The following is a 26,006-nucleotide window of genomic DNA, read 5'->3' as shown; positions in this document are numbered from 1 at the left end:
ACCCTCCTGACAGTGAGGGTAACTGCACAGGGAATGTTTGATGGTGACAATGTGGCAGTTTCCACATTCTGTACCTCACCCATGCTGTACCTTTCCATATGCACAGACCCTGTCTGGTAGGGCACCCTCTTTAACATGCAAACCCAGTCTGATATTCACCCCCTCTCTCATTCACAGCCAAAGCTAGTCTGACATTCCCCTCTCTCTCTCTCTCTCACACACACACACAGAAACCTGATCTGATATTCAACTGTCTCATACACCTGTCTCCCAGAGAGCAGCATTGGAGGAGGAAGGACTGCGGGAGACACCCCCATCCGCCCTGTGTTGATGCCTGGCCCAATGCTCAGTCACTTCTCCCATTGGCACCACCAGCAAGTCAAGCCGGCTGTCCCTTTAAAAGGTACGCGCATGCGCATCAGCGGGGAGGGCGAACACGTCAGAGCCGCGGGTGTCGGGGGCGGGCACGTCAGAGCCGCGGGTGTCGGGGGCGGGCACGTCAGAGCCGCGGGTGTCGGGAGCGGGCACGTCAGAGGCGCGGGTGTCGGTTGCGCGCACGCAGCGGAAGGCCGGGGCCGCGGAGACCGGCGCCGGCCCCTGACCGGGATCTGGGGCTGTCCGCCCGCCGCCATGGATTAACAGCACAGCCGGAGCAGCCAGTCAGCGGCCGCCTCGCCCGGGCCTCTGCAGCTCGCCATGAACATCGACGTGGAGTTCCACATCCGCCAGAACTACCCGTGGTCCAAACTGCCCGGGAATGTCCGCCAGGTGAGCCCGAGGCCCCGGAGTGGGGGGGAGCGGAGCCTCGGCCTTCCCCTCACTCAGCAGCTTCACCTCTCTCCCCGCAACACAGGGCGCTGAAAGCAGGCTGGTACTCCCAATGCAGTACTGATGGAGTGCTGCACTGTCAGAGGGTCAGTGCTGAGGGAGTGCCGCACTGTCAGAGGGTCAGTACTGATGGAGTGCTGCACTGTCAGAGGGTCAGTACTGAGGGCGTGCTGCACTGTCAGAGGGTCAGTACTGAGGGAGTGCCGCACTGTCAGAGGGTCAGTACTGAGGGAGTGCCGCACTGTCAGAGGGTCAGTACTGAGGGAGTGCTGCACTGTCAGAGGGTCAGTACTGAGGGAGTGCTGCACTGTCAGAGGGTCAGTACTGAGGGAGTGCCGCACTGTCAGAGGGTCAGTACTGATGGAGTGCTGCACTGTCAGAGGGTCAGTACTGAGGGAGTGCCGCACTGTCAGAGGGTCAGTACTGAGGGAGTGCCGCACTGTCAGAGGGTCAGTACTGAGGGAGTGCCGCACTGTCAGAGAGTCAGTACTGAGGGAGTGCTGCACTGTCAGAGGGTCAGTACTGAGGGAGTGCTGCACTGTCAGAGGGTCAGTACTGAGGGAGTGCCGCACTGTCAGAGGGTCAGTACTGATGGAGTGCTGCACTGTCAGAGGGTCAGTACTGAGGGAGTGCTGCACTGTCAGAGGGTCAGTACTGAGGGAGTGCTGCACTGTCAGAGGGTCAGTACTGAGGGAGCGACGCACTGTCAGAGGGTCAGTACTGAGGGAGCGCCGCACTGTCAGACGGTCAGTACTGAGGGAGTGCTGCACTGTCAGAGGGATGGTACTGAGAGAGTGCCGCACTGTCAGAGAGTCAGTACTGAGGGAGTGCTGCACTGTCAGAGGGTCAGTACTGAGGGAGTGCTGCACTGTCAGAGGGTCAGTACTGAGGGAGTGCCGCACTGTCAGAGGGTCAGTACTGATGGAGTGCTGCACTGTCAGAGGGTCAGTACTGAGGGAGTGCTGCACTGTCAGAGGGTCAGTACTGAGGGAGTGCTGCACTGTCAGAGGGTCAGTACTGAGGGAGCGACGCACTGTCAGAGGGTCAGTACTGAGGGAGCGCCGCACTGTCAGACGGTCAGTACTGAGGGAGTGCTGCACTGTCAGAGGGATGGTACTGAGAGAGTGCTGCACTGTCAGAGGGTCAGTACTGAGGGAGTGCTGCACTGTCAGAGGGTCCGTCCTGAGGGAGTGCTGCACTGTCAGAGGGTCAGTACTGAGGGAGTGCTGCACTGTCAGAGGGTCAGTACTGAGGGAGTGCTGCAATGTCAGAGGGTCAGTACTGAGGGAGTGCCGCACTGTCAGAGGGTCAGTACTGACGGAGTGCTGCACTGTCAGAGGGTCAGTACTGAGGGAGTGCCGCACTGTCAGAGGGTCAGTACTGAGGGAGTGCCGCACTGTCAGAGGGTCAGTACTGAGGGAGTGCCGCACTGTCAGAGGGTCAGTACTGAGGGAGTGCTGCACTGTCAGAGGGTCAGTACTGAGGGAGTGCCACACTGTCAGGGGGTCAGTACTGAGGGAGTGCCGCACTGTCAGAGGGTCAGTACTGAGGGAGTGCCGCACTGTCAGAGGGATGGTACTGAGGGAGTGCCGCACTGTCAGAGGGTCAGTGCTGAGGGAGTGCTGCACTGTCAGAGGGTCAGTGCTGAGGGAGTGCTGCACTGTCAGAGGGTTAGTACTGAGGGAGTGCCGCACTGTCAGAGGGTCAGTACTGAGGGAGTGCCGCACTGTCAGAGGGTCAGTACTGAGTGAGTGCCGCACTGTCAGAGGGTCAGTACTGAGGGAGTTCCGCACTGTCAGAGGGTCAGTACTGAGGGAGTGCCGCACTGTCAGAGGGTCAGTACTGAGGGAGTGCTGCACTGTCAGAGGGTCGGTGCTGAAAAAGCTTGCACCTCAGAAGGTCAGTACTGATGGAGCTCTGCGCTTAGAGGTTCAGTGCTCAGGGAGCACTGCACTGTCAGAGGGTCAGTAGTGAGGCAACACGTCATGAGGAAGTTCACAAGCAGGTTCCAGGAATGAAGAACTTGTGATATGTGGAGCGGTTGGGGACACTGGGTTTGTATTCAATGGAGTTTAGAAGGATGCAGAGGGATCTTACTGAGAGGCTTGGATATAGTGGATTTGGAGAAATGTTTCCACAAGTTGGAGAGACTAGTATTCGAGGGCACAGCCTCCGACTGAAGGGACGATCCTTTAAAACAGAAATGAGGAGATGGGTGGCATGATGGTGCAGTGGTTCGCACTGCTGCCTCGCGGCGTCGAGGACCAGTTTCGATCACGGCCCCGGGTCACTGTCCGTGCGGAGATTACACATTCTCCCCGTGTCTGCGTGGGTCTCACCCCACAACCCAAAGATGCGCAGGGTAGATGGATTGGCGACACTAAATTGCTCCGCAATTAATTAGAAAAAAAAGAATTGGGTACTTTAAATCTATGTAAAAAAAAAACTGAAATGAGGAGGATTTTCTTCAGCCAGTGGGTGGGGAATCTGTGGAACTCTTTAAGTCAGAAATAGATATATTCTTGAGGAAGATGGGGATCAGGAGTTACGGGGAAAAGGCAGGAGAATGGGGATGAGAAACATATCAGCCATGATTGGATGGCGGAGTAGACTTGATGGGCCGAATGGCAAAATTCTGCTCCTATATCTTATGGAACGGCAATACTGCCTGACATCGCCGAGGGAGGGCAGCACTGTCTGCAAGCTCCAGTACGAAGGGAGGATCAGTGCCGAGGGATCTGGGCTTCGGTGGGCTGCTGCTGCCAAGCGAGCACTTAATATGCTTTATAATTCTAAATGTTATACACTCATTGTTCCTTCCCCAAGAATTCTGTTCTGAGTGACGTCAATCTTAAAACTTGTTTACTTCAGTAGTGACCACCCATAAGTGTGCTAAAAGTATTTTTAATTCTCCTCGCTTCTAGATTTTCTGAAGTATGGTGTTTATTGACTCAATTATTCTCTTGTTTTGGTTACTTTTCTTTAATTCCCAAACTAACCTCTTGGTTGCTTTCTCTGCGAGGACCACCGTAGATTCTTTGTTTCAAACTCGGCAATCTTTTGGTGTCTTACAACATTCAAATTAATTCATCCTCACTCCTCTTCTGCACAGTAAATTAGGAAGTTTTTTAAAACTCTGCTTACAATGCAGGTTTATCTAACTCATTTAAATCATAGAATCCCTACAGCGTTGAAAGAGGCCATTCGGCCCATGAGTCTGCTCCAACCCCCTGAAAGAGCACTCTACCCACGACCACTCCCCCTGCCCTATCCTGGTAACCCCACCTAACCTGCACATGGGAGGAAACCGGAGCACTTGGGAGGAAACCGGAGCACCCGGAGGGAACCTGCGCAGACACGAGGAGAAATGCAAACTCCACACAGTTGCTCAAGACCGGGATTGAATGCGGGTCTTTGGCACTGTGAGACAGCAGTGCTCGCCACTGTGCCACCGTGCCACTCTTTTTTACTTTGACTATCATGTCTGCGAGCTGTCAACTGCGCACACCAGTTCCAGGCTGCCACTGATAAGAATGGCTCAGCGTCACTATACAGCCTCAAGCAGGCTTGGTCTGCCCAGAAGTTATGGTTTCTAAACCTTGGGTTCACTTTTTTTTCTTCAGCACAGGCAGGGCCCATTTCCTTTTTCAGTTCCCGTTAGGAGCATGCATAGTTTTAAGCTTCTACACGTGCTGTTTATAAACCTAACTCTTCTATTCTGATCTTTTCAGTGTAATAACTTCCCAGCTTGTTTACGATGCATTCACCCCCTTGTCTACAGTTGAAACTCTTAATTTTAAGAATCAATGTTTTAATCTAAAGCGCGTGAGCCGTGAACTAGATATTCACAACAGAAGAGATCAGCGAACCTTTGTTACCTGAGGCTGTTGTTCTCCCTCCCATCCCCACTGCCCCACAGCACCCCTGCACTGCTGTATCCCCATATTTAGAGAATAGGCCTCTCTGCACCTACAGCTCCATCACCCGAAAGCTGGTACTGCTGTATGTCAAATTTTGTTGCTTGAAGGTGTCAGTGTCAATATAATGTTCTGCTTTATTGAGCAATAACTATATATGTAGGAGAAAGGAATTGGAACACTTATTTTTATAAAGAAAATTATAAATTATGCCATGCATAAATTTACTTCGGGGTGCAAGATCTACCTGAGTTTAATCTGCGGATGACTAGATCTGATGGTGTAGGTCTTTTGCAAAGTGATGAGAAGTGTTGCGTGCAGTAGGTATTGTTGGACTAATTCAACATGGATGGGTGGCATGGCGGCGCAGTGGTTAGCATTGTTGCCTCACGGCACCTAGGACCCGGATTTGATCCCGGCCCCGGGAGTTTGCACATTCTCCCCGTGTCTGCGTGGGTCTCACCCCCACAACCCAAAAAGCTGTGTAGGGTAGGTGGATTGGCTGCGCTAATTAATTGCCCCTTAATTGGAAAAAAGAATTGGATACGGTAAATTAAAAAAAATAATAATTCAACATGGAAATCTGATGCAGCAATGGAAAATAGTGCTAGATAGGATGGCAACTGAGCTTCACAGAGCAACTGCTGTCATTTGGAGATGCTGTCTTTTGTTCGCTGCAAAATTGAGGGGATAAATTGTAAATTAAATATAGCTCCAGGGATCGGGGTTCAAGGTGAGGTTGGAGAAGTTGGGATTCTTTTCCTTTGCTCCAAGGAGATTGAGGGGAGATTTGATAGCGGTGTAGAAGATGATGATAGATTTAGATAAGGTAGACAAAGAAAAGCTGTTCCCATTAGTTGATGGTGCAAGGGGTAGGGGGCACAGATATGAGGTTTGGGGCAAGAGATACAGGAGGAATCTCAGGCTGAACATTTTTACGCAGAGTGGTAATGACCTGGATCTTGCTGCCCACAAGGGTGGTGGAAGCAGAGACTATCAGAGATTTCATAAGGAAATTACATAGACAGTTTGAGGTACATAAATATGCTGGGCTGTGGAAATATAGTGGGGGAATGGGACTGACTGGATTGCCAATTGGCCTCCTGTACCAGATGGAATCTGATTCTATGAGATTATAAGAGCCCTTCCTGTTTATTTCCTTTGTTCCCATTTCTTTTCTTTTTTTTGGTCTGTTGACCCACAATCAGGATGTGCCTTTAAGCAGAAGACTCAAAGTTGAAATAGCCTGCTTGCCAGGATAAAAGCAAATTACTGCGGATGCTGGAATATGAAAGGAAAGAGAAAACGCTGGAAAATCTCAGCAGATCTGGCAGCATGTGTCGGGAGAGAAAATAGCTAACGTTTCGAGTCCAGTGACTCTTTGTCAAAGCTAGCAGATAGAGAAAGTGGGAAATATTTATACTGTGGAGTGAGAATGAAAGATGATTCTTTCATTCTCTTGGTTTTCTCTGACAAGGTAGACAGACTTGCCAGAGAAAACCATATCAAGCTTAGAAGGAAGGAGTACCAAAACGAAAGTATGAACGTCAGACAGATGTTGACTGGAAGGCATCCCAGTGCTTCAGTGATCTATATCATTTTATATTTATCAATATTTTCTCTTCCTCTCCACTACTCTTTCTCCTTTGTCTGTGTGTGTGTGTTTATACAGAGAGGTGAGTTTGGAAAGGGGTGGTAGATAAATTTACTCTGTTTAATTATAATACGGCACAAAATAAAAGGTTGCTTGCATTGTAAAGTTACAAACCTGGCGACTATAGTTTATTGGGTTCAACCAAGGATCTAATTTCACCTGTCTTACGACTCCGGGTCAAGTGCAGCTGGGATTGACCGCTCAATAGCCGAGGTTGACTGTATTCAGTTGGGTAAGTTTTGTGAAGAATGATATTTTACCACTAGTAATGAGAATGCAATAGACCTGTGCAGAATTTTGTGCAGTACTTTGTGTCAGCTATGCATTCAGGTCTATCCGCAAACATGAACCACCCCCACCACCAAAGCACTGTGGCAGCAGTGTGTACTATCGACAAGATGCGCTGCAGCAACTCATCAAGGCACCCTAGACAGCACCTTCCAAACCCATTACAGCTGCCATCTAGAAGGGCGGCAGTCATATGACCTGGAAATTCCCCACCAAGCCACTAGCCATCCTGATTTGGAAATATCTCACCGTTCCTTCACTGTCGCTGGGTCAAAATCCTGGAACTCCTCCCAAGCAGCACTGTGGATGTGCCTGCACATAGAACATTACAGCGCAGTACAGGCCCTTCGGCCCTCGATGTTGCGCCGTCCTGTGAAACCACTCTAAAGTCCCTCTACACTATTCCCTTATCGTCCTTATGTCTATCCAATGACCATTTGAATGCGTTTAGTGTTGGCGAGTCCACTACTGTTGCAGGCAGGGCATTCCAAGCCCTTACTACTCTCTGAGTAAAGAATCTACCTCTGGCATCTGTCCTACATCTATCTCCCCTCAATTTAAAGCTATGTCCCTTCGTACTGGACATCACCATCCAAGGAAAAAAAGCTCTCAATGTCCACCCTATCTAATCCTCTGATCATCTTGTATGTCTCAATTAAGTCACCTCTTAACCTCCTTCTCTCTAACAAAAACAGCCTCAAGTCCTTCAGCCTTTCCTCATAAGATCTTCCCTCCATACCAGGCAACATCCTTGTAAATCTCCTCTGTACCCTTTCCAAAGCTTCTACATCCTTCCTATAATGTGGCGACCAGAACTGCACGCAATACTCCAAATGCGGCCGCACCAGAGTTTTGTACAACTGCAACGTGACCTCATGGCTCCGAAACTCAATTCCTCTACCAATAAAAGCTAACACACCGTACGCCTTCTTAACAACCCTCTCAACCTGGGTGGTAACTTTCAGGGATCTATGGACATGGACACTGAGATCTCTCTGCTCATCCACGCTACCAAGAATCTTACCATTAGCCCAGTACTCTGTCTTCCTGTTATTCCTTCCAAAATGAATCACCTCACACTTTTCTGCATTAAACTCCATTTGCCACCTGTCAGCCCAGCTCTGCAGCTTATCTATGTCCCTCTGTAACTTGTAACATCCTTCTGCACTGTCCACAACTCCACCGACTTTAGTGTCATCTGCAAATTTACTCACCCATCCTTCTACGCCCTCCTCCAGGTCATTTATAAAAATGACAAACAGCAGCGGCCCCAAAACAGATCCTTGTGGCACACCACTAGTAACTGGACACCAGTCAGAACATTTCCCATCAACCACCACTCTTTGTCTTCTATCAGCTGGCCAATTTCTGATCCAAACTGCTAAATCACCCTGAATCCCATGCCTCTGTATTTTCTGCAATAGCCTACCGTGGGGAACCTTATCAAACGCTTTACTGAAATCCATATACACCACATCAAACCTCAAGAACTGCAGTGGTTCAAGAAAGCAGCTCACCACCACCTTCTGAAGAGCAACTAGGGATGGGCAATAAATGCTGGCCTAACTAGCGACTCCCACATCCTATGAATGGATTACAATACTTTGGAACTTACATTGGTACAGTCATAAAGTGGTTATGTTACTGGAGTCGTAATCCAGAAGCCAGGACTAAGAGTACTGAAAAATAAAAGAAGCAGATGGCCTGGCCAATTGCTGGACTGCTTATCATGGTCAATTAATGAATATCAGAAAATGCTGGAAATGTTTAGCGGTCTGGCAGTCTGTATAGAAAGGGAAACAGAGTTAATGTTTCAGATGGATGACCTTTTGCCTACTTTTGTCAGTCAAGGATATTGAGGATTACAGCACCAAGGTGGGTGGTTGAAGTTACGGATCAGGCATTAAGAGGGAGTTGGAAAGAATTCATGAGAATGGTTCTGGGATGAGGATCCCTGTTACATAGATAGTCCCAGCTTCTCCAGTCTATTTCTCTTTGAAAAGAGAAAATTGAGAGGAGATTAGACAGAACTCAAAATCTTGAGGTAGCTGGACAGAGTTGATGGAAGAATTGAGAAGGAGAGGATGGAGATATAAGGTTATTGTCAAAAGAAGCAATGGAGACACGAGAAACCTTCTCGCTCAGTGCGTGGTTAGTATCTGGAATGCACTGCCTGAGAGTATGTGGAGGGGGAGGGGGTGCAGATTTAATCAAGGCATTCCAGAGGAAATTGGATTATCTGAAAAGGAATAATGTGCAGGGTTATGACAATGTGGACAACAGACGTTCAGCAATACTCAAATCTTGCACTACTGAGTAACTTGTCTGATATTGAAAGATCTGTGAATGGCATGCACTTCCTGTCCCCACAATGTACTTCCCATTCTCCTTTTTTTTGTCACGCTTTAATGGCTATACTTACATTAGAAATGCTAAAAGATTTACATTATATTTTTGGTACGTCACGCCATGCTCTTGATGCTGGGTGTGAATGCTGGAAGCCTCTGTAACCCTTTCTCCTGTAAGACTTGCAACCTTTCATTGCCCTTTCACTCTTATGTCTTAATCTCTTGTGTGGCTCAGTGTTGAATTTTGTTTGCTAATCTGTTTTGGGACTTTTTGTCACATTGACGTTGCTAGCTAAATGTGCCTTGTTGTTTGTAGAAGGTGCTGTGTGGATCAAGTAACTGAAATCTGACCATTTACTCCACCTGACCTCTTTTCATGTTAATCAAATCTCAATCTTCATCCAATAAATTGGCACCTGGCCCTCCATGTCCTCTTGTTTTTGGCCTGTTTTGGACTGTGGCTTGTGCCAGACTTTGAGCTGCCTGGCCCATTCTATTGGCAGATTGTATGTAATCACTCACCTTGACCCCCCCTTTGCTGCTTGCACCCTCCAAATCGCAAACTGAAAGTTGCACTTGCAAGGCCTGGAATTGACTGGCGCCTGTTACCCTCTTAATTCACGGGTGCCTGCTCCTTTGTTAACTTATAATTCTGCTGTTGTGCAAACTGCTTTGCTAATTTATAGATTTTTGCTTGCTTTCTGAATTTACCTCTCCATTGTTCTGTGAATTGCACTTTCACGTATCTGATCGTCAGTCCAGAAGTAAAACACTCGAACACGTCAGTAACGAATATTCGTTTATTTACGGCCGGGACAAATCTCTAAGCAGTCGGGTAACCACCTTTGAGAAGTGCCAAAGTCCAAAATATGGACTGTCTCTTTATACAATCACAGCTTAGAGGTGGTCCCCTTAAATTCCTAGATACACCAATGATTTGGCAAGGATCCAGAACATGTACATATATGGAATTATTCTTCGAGGTCGGGAGGTTATTTTTGACATAATCATTAGCACAAGTCACTATTAATATTAATACAAAGGTTTTTGTATCCCATGGCCATCTGGCTTATCTCATTCCAAGGCCCTTCCTTTAACATTTAAATGTTTATTTGTTCCAACTGGTCAAACGAGCTTAATTATGTTATCTCTGCAATAAAGTAACGGTTCCCATTCATTCCATTCTTTGCCTTTTTGACCTCTCTGCTTTTACAGATACGGGTCAGAACATTAATTAGTACCAATGCCACCCTCCCTATATTCCATCCCATAACCTTCTGACATCTTTGCTTTTACAGATGCCGGTCAGACACACTCCCTTTATTTCATCCCTTGACCTGTTGACATCTCTTTCACAGAGCTTTTCAGAACTGTTATATTAACCCTATCAGCGAAGTTCCAAATGAAATCCACTTCTACATTCCCCCCTTTGATCATTCCTTGATCACATAACACTCAGGATACTTTAGATGGAAATGAGAGCGAGGCGGAGGTACTCCTCCTCTACTAGGCTCCGGCAGGATGCCACTTCCTCATATAGGTCAGGGGTAGGTGGAACCAGTGTTTCTTTTTCGTCTAGGGCGGATCTCTGAAGCATCTGTGGTAATGCAGTGGCACCCAAACGGTTGCATAGGCATTTCACACCAGTAGCTATGATACAGAGCAACAAACAGATGGTAACGAAGATAATGAGCCCATGGAATAGGTAAGTGGCCCAAGAATTGGACCACATCCAGCTCCACCAGTCAGCCTGACCGGCGAGTCGCAAGCGCTGTACTCCATCTCTGATATGGGTTACCAGACGCGTGATATTCTCTGAACTGTCTGGAATGTAAGTGCAACATTCGGTCCCTATGATAGCACAGGTCCCCCTGTGTGGTTAATAATGTTATTGATGATGGCGTGGCCTTTCCAGTCAGTAAGACCAAAAGTGTACTTACATGAACTGGTTCCTAACACATATGTTCCAGGAGTTCGTACTTCCCGGAGTAAGCAGACCGTTCCGGTCTGGGGGTTCTGGATATTGAAGAACGGGGGTGTGCGATCTGCTGAGTAAGATGGCTGTCGCCAACCAAAGAAATCCCGCAAAGGGTAGCCGGCACTCAGCCATTCTTGGGCTGCTTCCCTGTGGTTTACAGAGGAGGACCTGGAGGCCCTGGTTGGTAAGGCAGAGTGACTAGTTACTGTCCTGTTCTGGAATATAACCCATTCAGCCGTCTGTTCGATCGAGAAAGGAACAGATATCAAGGGAATGCCTCCATGGGCATGGGTCGGGACCTGTGTACATACCCAGCAAGAGGAGACACCCACTTTCTTAGCATAGACATAGGACATAAACAGAAATGAATTCGCCGTTACATGGTGCGTTGCCCGCTTCCTTCTGGAAGGCGAGTAGGGGTGAGTAGTCCTTGATGGTAAAATTTGTACCCTGTCCTTATCAATGCACCGGTGGTTCCACCGGCATGTGCGGCGATCGTAGATCAGAACCATGTACGTAATCAGGAATCGGGGCTTCTGGTCGTCGGGAGGAACGGTGGTCGGGCAGGTTTTGATAGCGGTGGTGATCCATCGGAGATCTGTCGTTGTTCCACATCGTGGGGTTCCTTCTCGGCACAGGGGTGGACGTCGGCTTCCATACGGGCATCTCCTTCTTCCGGATGCAGCGAGAGAGAGCAGGGTGGCGAGTATTGTGACGGTGAAGAGGGACTTCATCCTGGTACTCGTGTTCCTAGGACTTAAAGGAAAAGTTTAGAACATCATGGATACTTAATTAACTTACAATGGTGCATATGTACCCATGCGTTCCGGCCCTCCACTTTTACTGCAGTGGGGGTAGTGAGTAGAACCTGTAGGGGACCCTCCCATCGAGGTTCCAAACCTTTACGTGTCCAATTTCGAATTAGGACATAATCCCCAGGGTTGATGGAGACGTCATGAGTAATGGATGGGACTTCTTCCTGGGTGGCACGAACTCGGGAGTGTAATCCTTTCAAAATTCTAGTTAGTGTTAATATATAATTAGCCATCTCGGTAGTCATGTAATGGAATTGAACATTCCGTGGAACACTGCTGTCCCAAGGCGTTCGAAAGGGTCTGCCATATAGTATTTCCGCTGGGCTTAGGTGAGTTTTTCCTGCGGGGGTGGCACGTAGCTGGAAGAGTGCTAAAGGCAGGAGTTTGAGCCAAGTGGCCCCAGTGTCTGCTTGTAGTTTAGCGAGTTTAGTCTTTAGAGTCTGATTAGCCCTTTCCACCACTCCAGCGGCTTGTGGTCTGTAGGCACAATGAAACTGTTGCTTTATTCCAAGCAGAGCACAGAATTCCTTATTGATTTGACCTATGAAGTGGGGACCATTGTCAGAGCTCAGCCGGGCTGGAATTCCAAATCGCGGAACAATTTCTCGCATTAACACCTTAACTACTGTCGAGGCCTTGTTATCCGTAGTCGGGTAGGCCTCGATCCATTTGCTAAAAGTGTCCACAATGACTAACACATATTTATAGCATTGGCATCTTTCCAACTCAATGTAATCCATTTGCAGGGTCTCAAATGGACCCTCAGGTAAGGGGGTTGTGCCAGGATCACAGGGGACGGCCTTACCGGGGTTGTGCTGTTGACAGATTAGGCACCGACTGCTAATTTGTTGGGCCATTTCTTGCAGTCGTGGGTGCCACCAGCTTTTTAACAATATGTCCCCTGTGGCACGAGCTCCACAGTGAGTTGCAAAGTGTACACATTCGGTCACCCAGGCTGCGAATGCATCGGTCATACATGTTTGTCCTACCGGGGTGACCCACAGCTTATTTTCGATATCATATATACATCCTAAGTTTTTCCACATATTTACAGCAGTTGCAGGAGCGTCCTCCTACATTTGGATTATGTCAGCAATGGTTGGCATAGGTTTTTCAGAGGGGGACTTTCCCGAGGGGGTTTTAGTCTGCCTCATCATTCTAGGCACCATTAGTTTGCCAGATTTAGAAATTTCTTTTGCCTTCTCGTCCGCTCTCCTGTTGCCCGTTTCCACCAGTCCTGTGCCTTTTGTATGCGCTGCGCATTTTATCACCGCTATCTTGTCTGGGAGCATAAGGGCCTGCAATAACTGGGTTACTAACTGCTGGTGTGAGATGGGTGTACCAGCGGAGGTTAGAAATCCTCTGTTTTTCCATCACCGTCTTGATCGATGATTGCATAGCCAGATTGTCTATCCCCCCTTTCGCCGACGGAAGAACTTCCATCGGTGAAAAAGGAACAATCTGCACTTGGGAGGGGTATATCGGAGAGGTTGTCTCGAACCGAGGAGACTTCCTGCAACAGTTGCAGACAGTCATGAGTTGGGTCGAGCATGTCTGTGGGAGGATGCGTCAAAAAGTTAGCAGGGTTGATAGTGGTGCAGTGGGCAAACTGGACCTTTGGGTTATTAAGGAGAGCAATCTCATATCTATTCTGACGAGCCATCGTGAGATGCTGAGTCTGTAGCTGTCCCAAAAGGGCCGTAACAGAATGGGAACTATAGACAGTGATATCTTGTTGGAGGGTAATATTAGCAGCCGATTGCAGGCTGTTGTAGATAGCTGCAAGAATTTGGGTACAGATAGGATAGCCAAGGGCCACCGGATCGAGTTTAGAGGAGTAGTATGCAACCGGGCGACAGCGGTCGCCGTGGCGTTGGGTCAGGACAGCTGTGGCGCAGTCGGCAAGGACTGTGCAATAGAGCTGAAAAGGGCGATCATATAAGGGTCGACCAAGGGCAGGGGCCTGGAGGAGTGCCTCCTTGAGGTGGTTCTGCTAGTGACTGTTTGTGATCTGCGGGCACTAGGACCCTGCGGAGCCATGCAGTGTCAATTTCAACGCAGCAGTTTCGAAACTGCTCAGCACAAATTCTTTATCTGTTTATTCTGAGACCAATGTAGTTCTGAACATACTGAGTTACTCATAATACTGATCACATTCCAGGGGCGGTGGCGGAGGTGGCTGTGGGGGCTGTGGGGGCTGTGGGGGCTGTGGGGGCTGTGGGGGCTGTGGGGGCTTTGGGGGCTGTGGGGGCTGTGGGGGCTTCTGACGTCCCCCGCAATTGAACAGATGTTCCTCATCCCCATCGTCCCCCTCCTCCCAACCTTGCTTCGCATTGCTGACCGGCGCCAGGGTAGGATTAGCATCCTTACGTTTCTTATATTCTTGACATTCCCTTTGTAAGACCTCTACTGTTTTAACAATTCCCCCCTTGGTGAGGCCAATACCCAATTTTGAGGCATTTGCCTGCCAGCTAGCCAGTATAGATGCATCTTTCACTGACTGACAGTATTCCCTCCACAAGGCAATTAATTTCTTTGCGGTGGGTTCTTGATAATACAGAAAAATGTGTCATTTGAAACATGAAAGTCTGGCAATATCTGGTTTAAGAGGGTACAGGGAAAGATCCCACAAAAGGTTAATAGCAGCTGCAAAGAGCAGGGTTATAAAATGCAGATTCTTGCTCACAAACAGGCTTCAGCAGAAACAATGGCTCACACCTTCATGGAATGTAACTATCTCAGAAAGCATCTGAAAAAGCATGGATGAGAGTTTCAATTGCATTAAGTGACGAATGTTTAAAACAGGCAAGTCTTTCAAGTCACAACCAAGTTAAATTTTAGCATACAGCTAAGAGCAAAGTTTCACACCTTAATTGAAATAAACTCTCTTAGTAAACAGCTGGAAAGAATGGAAGATGCTCAGTCGAATTTAGTGTCAATTTAAGGGGTAAAATTCTACAAACATCAAGTTAATTAAAAGAAAATTGGAGATGACCTGGCTACGAGAAACAACATTTAAGTCAAAATCAAAGGCAAAGTTATGAACTGGGGACAATTGGAAAATTAAACGATTTGAAATCACAGAAATAAAAGTTAACTATTGAAACAAAAGCATTTTTTAAATCAAATCTGAGAGGAGACGATATGCCTGAAATGAATAACGAGTTGTAGTAAGATGTTTACATCAAAGATACTTTTAAACTATCAAAGTGAAACAAGCCCATATACAATACAGTCGTTAAAACTTAATAACTCTTCGAAAGAGAATATAAACCCAGGGAGCAGAAGCAGCAGCACTCTGTCACAGCAACAGGAGAGAGAGAGAGAGAGAGAGACAGCCTGCTGGAGAAAGACAAGGAAAGCAGCCGAGTTTAAACAGCTAACACAACTCAAGAAGACCAGATTTTAAGTGGTTATTAGCTTACTTCACTTCCTTAATAACACAGGACCCAGGACACCAATGCTATTAAGGGGTAAGTAGGTAAAATTCTTCGGTGAAGGTATGGGTTATACCGGGGGATAGGCTCCGAGAACCCCGCCCGTAACTTCCAGAGAACGCTGCCTGGAATCACGGCGGCAGTCCCGTCCGGAGCCCACAGCCCGTTAACCGTCCCCTAGCAATCCTGAGAACCCCGCCCGTAACTCCAGCGAACGCTGCCTGGAATCACAGCGGCTCCTCAGGCTGCCTCTAGCAGTCCTGGCAACCCCGCCCGTAACTCCAGCGAACGCTGCCTGGAATCACGGCGGCAGTCCCAGGCTGCCCACAGCCCGTTAACCGTCCCCTAGCAATCCTGAGAACCCCGCCCGTAACTCCAGCGAACGCTGCCTGGAATCACGGCGGCTCCTCAGGCTGCCCCCAGCAGTCCTGGCAACCCCGCCCGTAACTCCAGCGAACGCTGCCTGGAATCACGGCGGCAGTCCCAGGCTGCCCCTAGAGACGATAACCACAGGGTTCACTCACTTACCCTCTTTAAAACGGGTTCGCTGGACTGACCTGGATCTCGCAGAGGCTTCTCGACAAACCAACGGCAAGGCTGAGCAACGATCAAACTAGTAGTAGGCGAATACCAAGGTGGAAAAGAAATTTTTACTCACGTTGGGGGCCAAATTCGTCCTCTACTTTGAACGAGCTCAGTCAATTACGCCGGTTAGTTGCGCAGACCCCTCTGGAGATCCCCGTACGGGCCACCAAATGTGAATTGCACTTTCACGTATCTGATCGTCAGTCCAGAAGTAAAACACTCGAACACGTCAGTAACGAATATTCGTTTATTTACGGCCGGGACAAATCTCTAAGCAGTCGGGTAACCACCTTCGAGAAGTGCCAAAGTCCAAAATATGGACTGTCTCTTTATACAATCACAGCTTAGAGGTGGTCCCCTTAAATTCCTAGATACACCAATGATTTGGCAAGGATCCAGAACATGTACATATATGGAATTATTCTTCGAGGTCGGGAGGTTATTTTTGACATAATCATTAGCACAAGTCACTATTAATATTAATACAAAGGTTTTTGTATCCCATGGCCATCTGGCTTATCTCATTCCAAGGCCCTTCCTTTAACATTTCAATGTTTATTTGTTCCAACTGGTCAAACGAGCTTAATTATGTTATCTCTGCAATAAAGTAACGGTTCCCATTCATTCCATTCTTTGCCTTTTTGACCTCTCTGCTTTTACAGATACGGGTCAGAACATTAATTAGTACCAATGCCACCCTCCCTATATTCCATCCCATAACCTTCTGACATCTTTGCTTTTACAGATGCCGGTCAGACACACTCCCTTTATTTCATCCCTTGACCTGTTGACATCTCTTTCACAGAGCTTTTCAGAACTGTTATATTAACCCTATCAGCGAAGTTCCAAATGAAATCCACTTCTACAGTTCTATTGATTTGATCATAGAATTTACAGAGCAGAAGGAGGTCATTCGGCCCATCGAGTCTGCACCGGCTCCTGGAAAGAGCACCCTACCCAAGGTTAACACCTCCACCCTATCCCCATAACCCAGTAACCTCACCCAACACTAAGGGCAATTTTGGACACTAAGGGCAATTTATCATGTCCAATCCACCTAACTTGCACATCTTTGGACTGTGGGAGGAAGCCGGAGCACCTGGATGAAACCCATGCACACACGGGGAGGATGTGTAGACTCCGCACAGACAGTGACCCGAGCCGGAATCGAACCTGGGACCCTGGAGCTGTGAAGCGATTGTGCTATCCACAATGCTACCGTGCTGCCCTGTTCCTGTCTCAATCTGCTTCATTAGTTTGGTGTGCCCACAGTACCATTAACACGATTTGTTCCATTGATCTGCTGAGACATTGCAATGCTCTCTGCTCCGTGGATCTAGAACATAGAACATAGAACGATACAGCGCAGTACAGGCCCTTCGGCCCTTGATGTTGCACCGACATGGAAAAAAAAAACTAAAGGCCATCTAACCTACACTATGCCCTTATCATCCATATGCTTATCCAATAAACTTTTAAATGCCCTCAATGTTGGCGAGTTCACTACTGTTGCAGGTAGGGCATTCCACGGCCTCACCACTCTTTGCGTAAAAAACCCACCTCTGACCTCTGTCCTATATCTATTACCCCTCAATTTAAAGCTATGTCCCCTCGTGCTAGCCACCCCCATCCGCGGGAGAAGGCTCTCACTGTCCACCCTATCTAACCCTCTGATCATTTTGTATGCCTCTATTAAGTCACCTCTTAACCTTCTTCTCTCTAACGAAAACAACCTCAAGTCCATCAGCCTTTCCTCATAAGATTTTCCCTCCATACCAGGCAACATCCTGGTAAATCTCCTCTGCATCCGTTCCAAAGCTTCCACTGTTAGCTGTTAGCTGCAGTCTGTTAGCTGCTGCCTTGTTAATTTATCTACTTTTTCTCTGGTCTCCTCGCCACTCAATCTCATGCCAATTACATTTATACCTGTGTCAGTGGCCCATCTCTTTGTTTATTGATTCATCGGTATGGCTGGTGCATTATGAATTTACTGATTGACTGGATTGTACCTGATTGTAGCTTTGGCATTTTCTGCTGCGCGCTCTTACTTCGTCCCGTAATGTCTACAGCTTTTTCATTCATTGCTATTCGATACGTTTACTGAGTCACTGTCCATCTATCTTGTGCTGAGTTTCATTTGATTTGTTATTTTCGTGATGTTGGTTGAGGGATAATATTGGACAGAACACTGGGGAGAGCGTCCCTACTCTCCTAAAGATAGTGTCCCGGATCTTTAAAGTCCACCGGAAAGGGCAGATAGGGCTTTGGTTTGATGTCGCAGCTGAAAGACGGCACCCATGACAGTGCAGCATTCTCCCTCCATGCCACTGGGTGTGCTAGCCTGAATTTTTGTGCTCAAGAGTTCCTGGAGTGGGACTAGAAACCACAACCAAAAAGAAAATCCACGTGGATGCCCGACCGGGCCTACTTCAAGACCCGACCCCAGGAGCGCCCAAGGAGGGAACAGACCATGGGACTCAGCCCAACTTGCATCAGGAAGCCCCTGCCCATGACCCAGGGCCCCCGAAATGGCGGACCCTAACCCTAACCCTACTCTACTCCCTGTACACACATGACTGCGTGGCAAAATTTGATCCCAACTCCATCTACAAGTTTGCTGACGATACGACCATAGTGGGCCGGATCTCGAATAACGACGATTCAGAATACAGGAGGGAGCTAGAGAACCTAGTGGAATGGTGAAGCAACAACAATCTCTCCCTCAATGCCAGTAAAACTAAAGAGCTGGTCATTGACTTCAGGAAGCAAAGTACTGTACACACCCCTGTCAGCAACAACGGGGCCGAGGTGGAGATGGTTAGCAGTTTCAAATTCCTAGGGGTGCACATCTCAAAAATCTGTCCTGGTCCACCCATGTCGACGCTACCACCAAAAAAGCACGCAGCGCCTATACTTCCTCAGGAAACTAAGGAAATTCGGCATGTCCACATTAACCCGTACCAACTTTTATAGATGCACCATAGAAAGCATCCTATCTGGCTGCATCACAGCCTGGTATTGCAACTGATCGGCCCAGGACCGTAAGAACCGTCAGAGAGTCGTGAACACAGCCCAGTCCATCACACGGACCTGCTTCCTATCCATTGACTCCATCTACACCTCCCGCTGCCTGGGGAAAGCAGGCAGCATAATCAAAGCCCCCTCCCACCCAGTTTAATCCCTCTTCCAACCTCTTCCATCGGGCAAGAGATACAGAAGTCTGAGAACACGCATGAACAGACTCAAAAACAGCTTCTTCCCCACTGTTGCCAGACTCCTAAATGACCCTCTTATTGACTTACCTCATTAACACCATACCCCTATATGCTTCATTCGATGTCGGTGCTTATGTAGTATCTTGTGTTGCTCAATTATGTATTTTCTTTTATTCCCTTTTTTTCCATGTACTTAATGATCTGTTGAGCTGCTCGCAGAAAAATACTTTTCACTGTACCTCGGTACACATGACAATAAAGAAATCCAATCTAATCCAATTCTGACTCCGAGGGCAAATTAATCTAATGCACTGTTTTTGTTTTAGTGAAGGAGACAATTCGGGTGTTATCAGTCTCCATTGCAAATAAAACTTGTGAAAATAATTAGATCAAGGGGTATGGGGAAAGCGCGGGAGTGTGGTATTGAAATAGAGGATCAGCCATGATGATTTTGAATGACGGAGCAGGCTCGAAGGGCCGAATAGCCTCCTCCTGCTCCTATTTTCTGTGTTTCTACGAAGTATTACATATAACTATTAACTTTTAGCCACAATCCTGCGTATGAGAATGTAATTGTATTGACATGCAGTATCCAAATCATCATCAGAGTTTTAATTGTGGGAAACGCCCCTTGTTTCAAATGTTTTGATATTTCAAACACTGAAATGTGTTTTTAGTGCTGGGTTCATGCAGTGGTGGAGCTGACGTGAGTCAGAGAGTGCCCAGAGGAAGAGCTCACTCGTGCGTAAAAGTCACATGGAGTATGTAAAAAGGTGTCAGCTGTGGATCACCCTCTTGCCTCTGGGTTGGGAAGCTATGGGTTCAAGCCCCATTCCAGAGACTTGAGAGCACTCAATGTCGGCTAATATTCCTAGTGCAGCCTTGAGGGGAATGCTGTACTGTCTTAGGTGCTACCTTTCAGACAAGGTGTTAAGCTGAAGCCCCAGCTGCCCTTTCAGGTGGACACAAAAGATCTCCTCGTGTCATTTTGCCAAAGCGTAGGTAAATTATCCCTGGTGTCCGGCCGGTATTTATTCCTTAATCAATATCACTGAAAAACAAATATTCTCGGCATCTCATTTTCTGTTAGCGCAAGAATGCACTCTCTTAATTGTGATCTATTTTTGTAACTGTCCATAGGATGTTTCTTCACTCGAGTCAATATTCTTATGATAAAACTGACGATCAATGAGGAAGGTGACATCTGCTTTCTGGTTTGTTTTTTTTGACAGGGTCTGGGAAACTCGCAGCGCGAGTATGAGAAACAAGTTCTGCTTTACAGCATCCGCAATCAGCTGCGGTACAGAAGCAACTTGGGTAAATGGAACTATAATGTTGTATCAGTGAAGTCTGGTGTACAGCGTTTTCAATTGTACTTATTCCGTTCATCATGTCCCAACAGGTCATGTGAGGCTAAGTGCAAACTCCTACACAGTTTCCCCAGTGCATTGGAAGTATGCAACTTGTATGAATGAAAAACAAATTTCTCTAACCAGCCACCAGATTAACTACTTACTCCCACTGTCACCAGTGCACCATGACTGCAGTGTGTGCCATCTGTAAGATGGACTGCGACAACCTGCCAGTGGCTCTATTGAAAACTACCCAGAAGCATAACATCAGTAGCTGCATGGAAGCACCATAGAATCATAGAATGTACAGAGCAGAAGGAGGCCACTCGGCCCATCGAGTCTGCACCGGCCTTTGGAAAGAACACCCTACTTAAGCCCACACCTCCACCTTATCCCCTAACCCAGTAAACCCACCTAACCTTTTTGGACAGTAAGTGGAATTTAGCATGGCCAATCTACCTAACCTGCACATCTCTGGGAGGAAACCGGAGCAGCCAGAGGAAACCACGCAAGCACGGGGAGAAGGTGTAGACTCCGCACAGATAGTGACCCAAGCCGGGAATCGAACCTGGGACCCTGGAGCTGTGAAGCAACAGTGATAACCACTGTGCTGCCGTGCCGCCCATGCAAGTACTCCTCCAAGCCACACCGCTCTCACCTAGAACTATTATCATCCTTCTTTTGTTAACCACACTGTGAGTCTACCTACACTGCATGAACTGCAGTGGTTCAAGAAAGTAGCTCACCACCACCTTCTCAAAGGCAATTGGAGATGAGTAGGACATGTTGGCCGTGCCAGCAATGCCCATATCTGAGGATGAATACAAAATGGCCCTTAATCCCTTTTTTCCATACCAACACACGTTTGCCAGAAATTAAATTGGAATATTACCATTATATGTCTGGGATTTCTTTTATGAACCCTAAATTGGCTTGTTCCAAACTGCGCTGCATTACCCAGTCTGAAAGATGGTCAGACAATTGGCCGGTCCTGTGTATCACTGATTCTGATAGCTCCCCCATTGGTGACTGTGCCTTCAGTTGCTCTCCACCCCCACCCCTCTCTCCCTTTCCCAAGCACAAGAACTTCCTCCCTAAGCCGACGCCCGTAAGATGCTGCTCAAAACCAAACTCTTTGACTAAGATTTTGGTCACCCGTCCTAATAAGTGGCCCGGTGTCAAATTGTGATTGCAAATGCTCCTGCGAAACATTGCCTTGGAACATTTTGCTTGGCGCAATATAAATGCGGGTTATTGTTGTTGTGATTCTACTGACTGTTTGTTTTCTCTTTGTATTCACCCCCTTCCTCCCCCCAGTGAGATACATCAAGAAAGATGAACGCAAGTACTATGAAGAGCTGCTTAAATATAGCAGAGAACATCTCATGCTGTATCCATATCATTTATCTGATATTATGGTAAAAGGACTACGAGTTACACCTTTTTCCTATTATATAGGAATTATGGAGGTGAGTTTCAGCATTCAGGGACGTTAAATTGTCAAGTTTTTTAAATTTATGCACTCTCCTGAGGTAAAACTGTATCCACTGGGAATTTGATGACAGCAACTGAAGTTATTTCAGCTGTAGCCAGGATTGCTTCTATTCATTGGAGTTCAGATTACTAGCAACAGAACATCAAATCCTACATTGCCTGTTCCTGCTATAAAATCCAACTCCCCCATAGAGGTAACTAGTTCCAGTGGCTTCAGCATTTGGGATTCCCACCCCTTTAAAGGCAGTCCAGTGTCATTGCCAGAAAGCTTCTCGTTCACCCTTTGATTATTAAATGGAAAAGTCTATGGGAAATATCGCTATAACCTTGAATCCTCTTCCCTTAACTTAAAAAAAAAGGGTTTTTTGGAGAAAGTGGGGACAGGTGGAAAGAGTATCTGCCACGATATTCAATCTTCTGCTCATGGAGTCCTGCCATTTTAGGTCATTAAATCAAGGGGCGGCACCGCAGCACAGTGGTTAGCACTGTGGCTTCACAGCGCCAGGGTCCCAAGTTGAATTCCTGGCTTGGGTCACTGTATGTGCGGAATCTGCACGGCTCTCCCCGTGTCTGCGTGGGTTTCCTCCGGGTGCTCCGGTTTCCTCCCACAAGTTTCAAAAGAGGTGCTTGTTAATGTGAATTGGACATTCTGAATTCTCCCTCTGTGTCGCAGGGAGTGTGACGTTTAGGGAATTTTCACAGTAACTTCATTGCAGTGTTAATGCAGTGTTAATGTGAGCCTACTTGTGACAATAATAGAAGATTATTAAATGTATTTTGTGATGTGCAGTTCCACTCATTTCACAGGGAGCTTCCCTTGCATTGTTCTGAAGTTGACCCAGGAAAGTCTTTGATAATTTGAGTATGCGGTAGTGGTTGATTGGCGCCCCGTCCTCCACCTTAAACATTCGCTGCTTCCGTCAACAGTGCACAGTGGCTGCAGTGTGTACCACCTACAGGATGCATCTCATCCAGCTTCCTTTGACGGCACCTTCCAAATCTGCGAGTGGTTAGGGTGTGGAATGGACTGCCTGCTGTGATAGTGGAGTCGGACACTTTAGGAACTTTCAAGCGGTTATTGGATAGGCACATGGAGCACACCAGAATGACAGGGAGTGGGATAGCTTGATTTCGGACAATGCTCGGCACAACATTGAGTGCCTATTCTGTGCTGTACTGTTCTATCTATCTAATTTTATGAATCCACTGCCCAAAGTTGTTTCTGTTGTGGTCAGTGATTCTGTCCTATTTGCTTCATTCCTTGTAGTCCAGATTTTTAACAGTGCTAGGCCCAGGTAGGACGAATTGGACAGCCCAACCAAGGAGGCATTAGAGGCACCATGGTGCAAACAACCTCAGATCACTCTAATTCTAACCATGGGAATTGGCCAGCGATTAGTTTTGTTAATGCACTACCAGATTTTTTCACCACATGCAAAAGAAAATTGTGTTGGAGAATTGTCATTCAACTCTGATTCCGGATTAAGAGCAGTACTTGTTAAGGTTTGCTTGTAGCTTGGGGCAGCAGGGTAGCATGGTGGTTAGCATAAATGCTTCACAGCTCCAGGGTCCCAGGTTCGATTCCCGGCTGGGTCACTGTCTGTGTGGAGTCTGCACGTCCTCCCCCTGTGTGCGTGGGTTTTCTCCGGGTGCTCCGGTTTCCTCCCACAGTCCAAAGATGTGCGGGTTAGGTGGATTGGCCATGCTAAATTGCCCGTAGTGTCCTAAAAAAAAGTAAGGTTAATGGGGGGGGGGTTGTTGGGTTACAGGTATAGGGTGGATACGTGGGTTTGAGTAGGGTGATCATGGCTCGGCACAACATTGAGGGCCGAAGGGCCTGTTCTGTGCTGTACTGTTCTATATCTATTGCCTGCTGCTTTCTTGCCCTTAGTTAGTGCGTGGCTTAAGAAACAGAAATAGCCTTTTACATTGGCCATCTTCAGCAAGTCAACTGAAATGAAATCTTGAGTCATGCAAAAATAGTTTTCTTTTGGTTACCTGTCTTTAACCATTACATGCTGTGCTAATACATTTACATCATAGCACCCTAAAGCTGCTGACTATGAAAGATTACAGTGTAACATCTAACTTGAAGATTCTCAGGACTGTAGTAACTGGGGTTAATTGGGAGCTCTGCCAAAGGGCCAGCACAGGTACAATGGGCAAAATGGCCACCTTCTATGTTGTATAATTCTACATAGATTATATGGCTAATTTCTGACAGCCCATGCCATGTATCTAAGCTCCACGCGAGCCTCCTTTTTACCTTTCTTTGCTTCACCCCATCAGCATAATCTTCTAAAATCCATGTTTTATTGGTCCCCCGTTAGTTTATTTTTCTCCAAGTGCTTGGTGCCTCCACCCATCTTATACAAAATTGCACGTGGAGGAACTCGATTCTCAGTTCAGCCCTTCGGGGAGATTGACAACAGGAGTCAAAAGCCAGAGCCTGAAGGCAACAATTAGAGTGTAACTGTTCTGCAGCACCAGCTGGAGAACATTCAAACGCTAGCTGCTGCTGTTAAAATTGGTGAATGCAAACTGAGAAGTTGCCGAGCTACGTTGGTACCTGCAAGCTGCCTAATTGCAACCTGTGGGTGGATTTATAGACCCGTGCAGGGATAGAATTACAAGTTCAACAGCCGCAATATCTCTTCAGTTTTGGACTCCAATGGAGCTATCATTTTATTTTGCAAAACCAAATTTAAAAAAAAACATTTTCCTTTTTTCTCCCTTTTTTTTAGGATATTATGAACAGTGAAAAGAGTTACGATTCGTTACCTAACTTCACAGCTGCTGATTGTAAGTCTTTCATACGCTTAATGCTCTCTGAATAAAACTGATCATGCCAAGCGCACTTCAGCCCAATCTCTGAAGCACTGCCGACTGAACTCCCAAGTAACAACAACCTGAACTTGCATACATAGATCATAGAACCACCTTTATGTTGTAAAACATCCCAATTTCACAGGAGTGTCAAACCAGATTTGACATCGAGCCACCCAAGAAGACAATGGAGCGGCTGATCAAAGGATTGGCCGTAGACACAGGGTGGAATCCCCCCCGATCCACGGTGTGTCTTGCAGAGGAGGCCCGACATTGGCTGGTGGCGAGGATGCTCCAGTCCCACCGCTGTTGATGGGATTTCCTGTTGTTTGTGCTCTTCGCTGCCGGGAAACCCATGGCAGGGGTTTGCCGTTGGCGGGAACAGAAGATCCTGCCGGTGGGAACGGCCGGGAAAATTTCAGCCATAGGTTTTAAGCAGCAATTGGAAGAGGTAGGGAGGCAGAGAGGCTTGGGGGAGGGGGGGGGGGGGGGGGGGGGGGGGGGGGGCAAGAGAGGCTTAGGGAGGGAATTAGGGCCTTTGCAACTGGAGGACTTGCTGCCAATGGTGGAGTGATTCAAGCTGGGGATGAGAGTCGAGAAAGAGGCCAGATTGGAGGAACATGGATGTCTATTAACTTTTAGGTTTTTGCGGCTCTAGTAAATGGTTGAATGTTCAAAATCAGTATTAACCAAGGTGGAATAATATACAAATCTATTAATAATTAATCAGCATTTTTCTCAGCGCTCGCACCGTTCTAAAGTAGATACTCCTAGATTCGTACATTAAATTTTATTCTAATTCTGCACTTTTGAAAGCTGAGGTGGCGAAAGGTGTTTCCAGAAGTTCAGTCTTTCTTTCTAGTGAGGCATTGCTGCTCTTTTTTTTTTGTCGTGTGCTTGGTCTTACGCTGAGGAGCTGGGGTGGAGACAATAAACTTGAAACAGTGTTCTTCAGCCTGGTTGAAGATCTGGAGACAAGGTTTCTAACGTAGGCTGGCGACTACTATTGTCAGGGACCCAAGAGCAGGTTACACACACACACTAATGAAGGTCAGGAATCCGGGATTCTCCGATCCGAGATTTCCCTGCCGGTGAGAATGGAGAACTTGCCGATCAGCCAAGGCTCCATTCACTGCAGCGGGATGGAGATTCCCACCGGCGCAAACGGAAGGAGAATTCCGACCCGTACATCCACTCTGGGCAATGCCATTTTGTGTTTATAAACCTGTTGCCTTGTTTGGAGAGAGAACGGCTCAGAAAATTATCGAT

General features: G+C 47.3%; 1 protein-coding gene across 3 annotated transcripts in view; it reads left to right on the top strand.

Annotated features, from left to right (window-relative positions):
• The first annotated feature begins 544 nt into the window (after window positions 1-544).
• The window catches only part of fam91a1 (family with sequence similarity 91 member A1), a 69,712-nt gene continuing 44,250 nt past the window's right edge, over window positions 545-26,006 (top strand). For all 3 annotated transcript variants that reach the window (XM_038810307.1, XM_038810308.1, XM_038810306.1), the window contains exons 1-4: window positions 545-768; window positions 20,298-20,382; window positions 21,735-21,886; window positions 24,656-24,713. In XM_038810307.1, coding sequence (XP_038666235.1) covers window positions 697-768; window positions 20,298-20,382; window positions 21,735-21,886; window positions 24,656-24,713 — 367 coding nt within the window. In that variant the 5' untranslated portion in view covers window positions 545-696. The remainder of the gene's footprint in view (window positions 769-20,297; window positions 20,383-21,734; window positions 21,887-24,655; window positions 24,714-26,006) is intronic.

Source organism: Scyliorhinus canicula, chromosome 10, assembly GCF_902713615.1.
Source record: "Scyliorhinus canicula chromosome 10, sScyCan1.1, whole genome shotgun sequence".
NCBI lineage: Eukaryota > Metazoa > Chordata > Chondrichthyes > Carcharhiniformes > Scyliorhinidae > Scyliorhinus > Scyliorhinus canicula.
The sequence above is the reverse complement of the archived record's forward strand: the minus strand, read 5'-3'. Positions and strand labels throughout refer to the sequence as shown.